The sequence below is a fragment of the Channa argus genome, chromosome 17 (genome assembly GCF_033026475.1).
Source record: "Channa argus isolate prfri chromosome 17, Channa argus male v1.0, whole genome shotgun sequence".
In the NCBI taxonomy this organism is placed as follows: Eukaryota; Metazoa; Chordata; class Actinopteri; order Anabantiformes; family Channidae; genus Channa; species Channa argus.
Genome location: NC_090213.1, coordinates 11,260,942 through 11,267,111, shown reverse-complemented (window position 1 = coordinate 11,267,111; position 6,170 = coordinate 11,260,942). Strand labels below are relative to the sequence as shown.

Here is a 6,170-nt window from a genome sequence, read left to right as displayed (position 1 = left end):
CACTCATTCGTCATATTGTTCATATGCTATGCTAAAACCAATAACAAGAATCTATAGTTGTATAGTGTTTAAAAAACAAAATGCATCTAATGCATGTAACCTGCAAAACAAACAGAAAAGACTGTTTAGTCATTCCTTTTCAAAACAGATACGGGTGGGAGAATATCTAACACACAGCGTGTCAGACCCTCACAGCCACAGAACTGTATCAGCCCTGGTCCACACAGTTTCATGAAGCGCGGAAGGCTCCTCCCTCAGATTAATAACGGGTCAATCAAAAGCTGCCTTTCATAAACAGGCCGCGAAGGCGGGACGTCACGCGAGACGCTCTGCACGGTCATTGGACGCTGAGCTCTAAGCTCATGATTCGACAGCCAATCAGAGGCGTCATTCGATCTGCCGAGTGTTGGGAACGAGGCCGTGTTCCCTTCATGGCGCTGCAGCGGCGTCAGTGTCTTAGCGACAGATTGCTTTGGTGAGGGGCATAGTTCCAGGTTTCCACAGCAGTGTGTCAGAGTAACAGACGCTCACTTGAAGCAAAATGGATATCGTGAGGTCGCTGGGCCACCCGGTGGAAATCTTCAACCTGGTTAAATTTAAGATGGGGGGATGTAGAGCTGTCATGCCAAAGTTGGATTATGTGAGTAAAAGCTCCATTCCGGTATTTTTACTGGGAATGAACGCAGTTAGGTGAATATTAGCACTGCTTCCACATGTAGGTTGGATGCGTGGCTGTACTGGTCTCACGGGCCGAGCAGAACACCGCGTCATTTTACAGCACATCTGCTGCAAAGGCAACACTGCTGCAACACGGAAACCCACGTAGACCCAATGACAAGTAGGTCTCACATGCTGAGTAGCCTATACACAACCTGTAGGGTGGTGGATTAACCTGTATGAGGCTCGCTTTTGCTCCTAAAGAGCCGCTGGAAACAGTGTCCCGCTAATTGGACTCTGTCAAATTAGATCAGTGCTCTCACTCCTGTGTCGGCTCAGAAATGCAGAGGTAGAAATGACCACTGACTAAGGATTTAGGTTAGATAATGAGCTTGGTGGGGTCAGCAGCGAGGAGGGAGGGAGGGAGGGAGGGAGGGAGGGGGGAGATGCTGTGCTTGTGTTTGACGGCTAATCCCACAGTTTTAACACCACCGTGACCCTCAGAGAGACACAGCCTGGATGGGTTGCAACGATGCCTTTATTTTGAAAACCAGCAACGCACACACTATGACTCAGTCTAATGTGTATGTAATCACAGGTTTTTCATCATAAGTGACCTAATCGCCTCCATAACTTTGGGACAAATGCCACATCCAAAATTATCAGCATATTTCAGTTGTTGGCCCTTTTGCTGCTGCACTTGATTCAACACTTGTACTAACAGTCCCACTGCTTCCCACTGTCTCCCACCAGGTGTCAGCAAAACACACTTACAATTTGCAAAACGCTTCCTCAAACAGGTTGACGCACCTCTGTTTTTTAGCTTTATGTTGTGTGATCTGCGTTGAATTCGTGAGAAAAATACTTTGCATTTTTTATATAGTCTATATGATTGTACATAACTGGAAACCAAAAACTCGAAACAACGATTTTCGCCGGTAATAACGATGCAGGTCCGACTGCTAAACTTATTTTTGCACGTTTTAGATGCATGTGTGGGTTTAAAGCCTATACTCAATAATGTCACTTTATTATTTAATGTAGTAATGCACAGTTTCTTGGCAAACGCAGATTAGGAAATCGTGAAGTCGGTTTGCAGCTGGTGTTGTTTTGGTTGGGGAGGAGGTGGGAGGAGTGGTGCAACCATATCAGCAGATTTACAAAAGCTGTGCGCAGACACAGGCAACGCGCCCAGTGAGTTTAAAGTGTTTTTAAATCAGCGGAGAGCCTGACTTCTCTCTCCTCGGTGTCCTCTTCAAAACTTTTTCACCTCGCTTGTCCTCTACATGGACTTAGTGTTTCACACTCCTCCACGAGTCGTGGCGTCGACATGGACAGCGTCGTGTTGTAGCGGCAGGATCTGTCCTGCTCTCGGGGTTTCCGCATGGCCGGAGCTTGCAGCAAGTGTCCAGTCTCTCTGTCCGTGTTCAAGCGCTCCCTTTCGGTGGCGCCGCGGGGCTGCGGGTCCGCTCCTCGCTCTCCCCTACAGGGCTGGAGGCTAGGAGAGCGGGGCCTGCAGGAGGCCGCCCGACCCTCCAGCGCCTTTAGAGCCGCAAACTTTTACCGACACACGGCCTATTTCTGTCTCTCTTGCCAGGAGTCCATGAGCGAGACGCTGCGGACCTGCTTCTTATACCTGAACCAAACCAGTCGGAGTTTTGCAGCTGTGATCCAAGCGCTGGATGGGGATCTGAGGTGGGTAAAATGTGCACGGGGAGCTGAGCTGGCTTCAGGTGAAGAGGGGCGTGTGTGCAGAAACTTTTCCCTCAAGTGCAGAGGCGTGGCTGGATACTTCCCTCACAGTTTAAACCGTTGCTACTGCCACCAGCAAGTGAGGCTTCCTCAGATTACATCCACTCTGCTCTTTGGCCTTACATGTGTCTCACTGTTCCCAGTACATAACTGACATGATGGCTTCAAAGTATTTGTGGCAGGCACCCATAATCAGTGGCTATCCTAGATTATGGGGGGTCCAGGCAAAGAAATTAAAGATCCAATTCTAGTTTGAGTGGAAACTGCTAAAATTACAGACAGGGTCTTCTTCTGCTGTCTGTGTTTGTGTGCAGTCTATACGCCCTTGTTCAGTCTATGCAGTCATCTCACCCACTCCTTACTGTCTTCTTGATTCAGACATGCTGTTTGTATTTTCTACCTGGTGCTGCGAGCACTGGACACAGTGGAGGATGACATGAGTATCCCTCTGGACAAGAAAGTGCCCATGTTAAATGATTTCCATACCTACCTGTACCAGGATGAATGGTGCTTTATGGAGAGCCAGGAGAAAGACCGGCAGGTTCTGGAGGACTTCCCTACGGTCAGTAATACTCCATCATGGTACATAGAAGGACAGTGCAGGCAGGCACATTAGGCTCTCAAAGATTAATTTAGTGGTATGGTGCCAAAATAAAAGCACTGTTACTGAGACTAAAATCTATAATTATTCAGTAACCACATTCATCTTTTGTCCTCGTCAACTCAGATATCACTGGAATTCAGAAAACTCTCTCAGGAATACAGAGATGTCATCTCAGATATCTGCCACCGCATGGGAGTAGGAATGGCGGAATTCCTGGAGAAGAAAGTGGGATCCATGAAAGAGTGGGACCAGGTACATATTATTATTATTATTATTATGTAACCTTTATGTAAGGAATATTCATAAATGCACAACAATAACCATCAGTTTTAAGGAAGTATGATATAATACGTTAATAGTTAAAAACTGGCTGAGGGCTGATCAGAAATGTAACCTCTGACTCATTGGCTCTAATCAGCTTTTTAACTTCACTGAAGCCCCAATGTGGTTGCAATTATACTGGTGAATTTTTATCAGGTCTTTCCACATGCACCTAAAAACCTCCTTCAAGTCCACCCTATACATGGAATGCTTATGTTTATTTAGTCATAGGTCAGTATTTTGACCTGTAAAAGCAGGTACACACTAATTTTTCCTCTCTGCAGTATTGCCACTATGTGGCAGGGCTGGTCGGCATTGGCCTGTCACGGCTCTTCTCTGCATCCCAGCTGGAGGACCCTGAGGTTGGGGGGGACACTGAGTTGGCCAACTCCATGGGCCTCTTCCTCCAGAAGACCAACATAATCCGAGACTATCTGGAGGACACGCAAGTGGGACGTGTTTTCTGGCCACAAGAGGTAGGCGCGTGATCTTTTTCTGCTCGGAGTGTGTTTGTCTGTGTCCAACCTGAGCCTACAGTTGTGCAACTGGATGATAAAGAAGAAAAATGTTTGTTCTTCTATAACAGTGCACATTATAGAAACAATTGGTGTAAAAAAAAAAACAACAAAACACAATATATATTCATACAACCTCAAGGTATTTATAAGTGCTGGTGTATTTAAGTAAACTAACTTAACGTCAAATGTTTACCTATATCTTTATCAGCAGACTGCACACAGGGTTTAAGGGCTGATATTGTGAAGCTCTATGACATCTCAGTTATATGCAGAAACATTCTCTTAAGAAAATGTTTATGCATTGTGATCGTCATTGTTAATGAAAGATGTAGAGTGGATGAAAAGCAAAGCTGACTGTTTTACATTTTGCTTTCTTTGTTCGGTGCAGGCATGGAGTCAGTTTGCTGCTCGTCTTGAGGACTTTGCCCAGCCTGAGAATCTGGAGTCAGCACTATTCTGCCTCAACATGCTGGTTACTGATGCTCTTCATCATGTCCCGGACGTCATCGCCTACTTGTCCCGCCTGCGGAATCAGAGCATCTTCAACTTCTGTGCCATTCCACAGGTAAAGACTGATTCATCAGTCATTCCAGCAATGTATGAATTTTCTTTTAGTTTGTATGAAATGATATTTGAACACTACAGGTTTTACTGTGCTTTTAGCTTTTTATCCTACCGCTATTAGGATAAAATCAGGCTGAGACATGGAGGAGAATGCAGTTCAAGACTCATTTGCTCTTGCTATTCTGCATTTGACCAGGTGATGGCAATAGCTACACTGTCAACATGCTACAACAACCCCATGGTGTTCCAGGGAGTGGTGAAGATCAGAAAGGGACAGGCTGTCACACTCATGATGGAAGCTACCAACATGACAGCTGTGCAGACAATCATCACTCAGTACAGCGAGGAGGTGCGCATGTTTTCATATCTGGCTCCTGCTTTTACTGTTTTGTAGCACTTTTGCCATTTTTTTTTCTGCCTGCAGATTTTGCACAAGGTCTCCCTCAACGACCCATCACACGAAAAGACCCTGCACATCCTGTCTGTAATCCAAGAGAAATCTACCCCATCCGAGTCCAGCCTCTCCTCCAGAACCCACCTGTCACCCATGTACCTGTCTGCTGCCATGCTCCTTGCTGCTCTCAGCTGGCAGTACCTCAGCACTACTGCGGCACAGGCGCAGGGTACTAGCGACATGAAGGGGCAGTGAACTACTTTGCCCTCACCTTTGCTGGAGTCTAAAGACTAAATGTCCCCTCTCCATGAAATCTGTTTCTCTTCAGCTTGAAGGAATCTAAACTTTCCACTCTTCGTCATAATGGCCATGACAGGACAATAAAAATATTTAGACTACGAAGCAGTTTTGCTAGTAGGTTGGTCTCATTAGGATGTGTGATGGTAACTTGTTGTAGTCCATCCTGCATCTGGATAATTTATTTACACACACTGGTGTGTGGTTATATTCACCAGCATAAATGGCACATTGAAACTATTCAGGGTGTTTTCTGTCATCATATATTGAGCATGTTTTTCTTGTGACCCATAGTTTGGATTCACTAAAATGATTCTGCATGTTTGATCATTTAAAGGTAAAAGTTCCTAACTGCTCAGTTAAGTGGGCTGAAATGTTGACACACAAAATGATACTACGCATTTTAGAATTTTGGAAAACATGGTCACCAAGCTTTGTTAAGCTTTTGTTTTCTTATTTTTCATGTTGTATCATACATGTAGCTAGCTCAATATTCCACTTATTATGTTTCCATAGGAAACAATTGAAGAACTGTTACAGGAGTGCACTTTACAGCATTTGTGCTGTATGTTGGCATGTTGATTACGTCCATTCACAGTAGAGCTTTGTTCATTCTCTTTCAACCATGCATAGCCTGCAACAGAATGGAAAGAAAACTGCAGTGTAATACACTGTTTTGTTTGAAATCAGCTGTCTAAAGAAATGAGTGAGAACAAAGATATAATGAACAAATGCAATTCTAAGAGAAATACAAATTGAGAGCTAGCTAAAGTGTCCTTAACACAGCTTTGGTGAGTAGAAAGCCCAGCAAAGCTTAACCTTGTACAGAACCAGAGAGCTTGATATTTTGCTTTGTAATATGGATTTTTGATTTGTACATACTGTATATGAACAAATAAAGGCAAAGGGATCTAAGTGTTAAAGCTGAATATGCGCACAACTCAGTTTTTTTTAATGGGTGGACGATTTCAAAGATAAAGATATTTTAGATATTTTATTCATAATGCTCACAATGGTATGGTGCATATTTTTTGCTTCATCATGGGCAGGTCATAATTTTAAC

General features: G+C 44.3%; 1 protein-coding gene across 2 annotated transcripts; it reads left to right on the top strand.

The window, feature by feature from the left end:
* Positions 1–398: 398 nt before the first annotated feature.
* fdft1 (farnesyl-diphosphate farnesyltransferase 1) lies at positions 399–6,036 on the top strand. 2 transcript variants are annotated; one of them, XM_067481601.1, is made up of 8 exons: positions 399–640; positions 2,255–2,352; positions 2,788–2,971; positions 3,137–3,265; positions 3,619–3,810; positions 4,241–4,417; positions 4,613–4,765; positions 4,841–6,036. In XM_067481601.1, exons 1-8 carry the CDS (start codon positions 542–544, stop codon positions 5,063–5,065), a joined length of 1,257 nt encoding a protein of 418 aa, XP_067337702.1. In that variant the 5' UTR covers positions 399–541; the 3' UTR covers positions 5,066–6,036. The 2 variants fall into 2 exon arrangements, with proteins under 2 accessions (XP_067337702.1, XP_067337701.1); XM_067481600.1 differs by lacking the exon at positions 399–640 and having other exon boundaries at positions 1,175–2,352.
* Positions 6,037–6,170: the final 134 nt, after the last annotated feature.

Coding starts and splice junctions, on each gene's coding strand:
- fdft1 (XM_067481600.1), top strand. CDS start 2,042: ATGGCCGGAGCTTGCAGCAAGTGTCCAGTCTCTCTGTCCGTGTTCAAG. Junction 3,266..3,618: donor CCATGAAAGAGTGGGACCAG/GTACATATTATT, acceptor TCCTCTCTGCAG/TATTGCCACTATGTGGCAGG. Junction 4,766..4,840: donor TCACTCAGTACAGCGAGGAG/GTGCGCATGTTT, acceptor TTCTGCCTGCAG/ATTTTGCACAAGGTCTCCCT.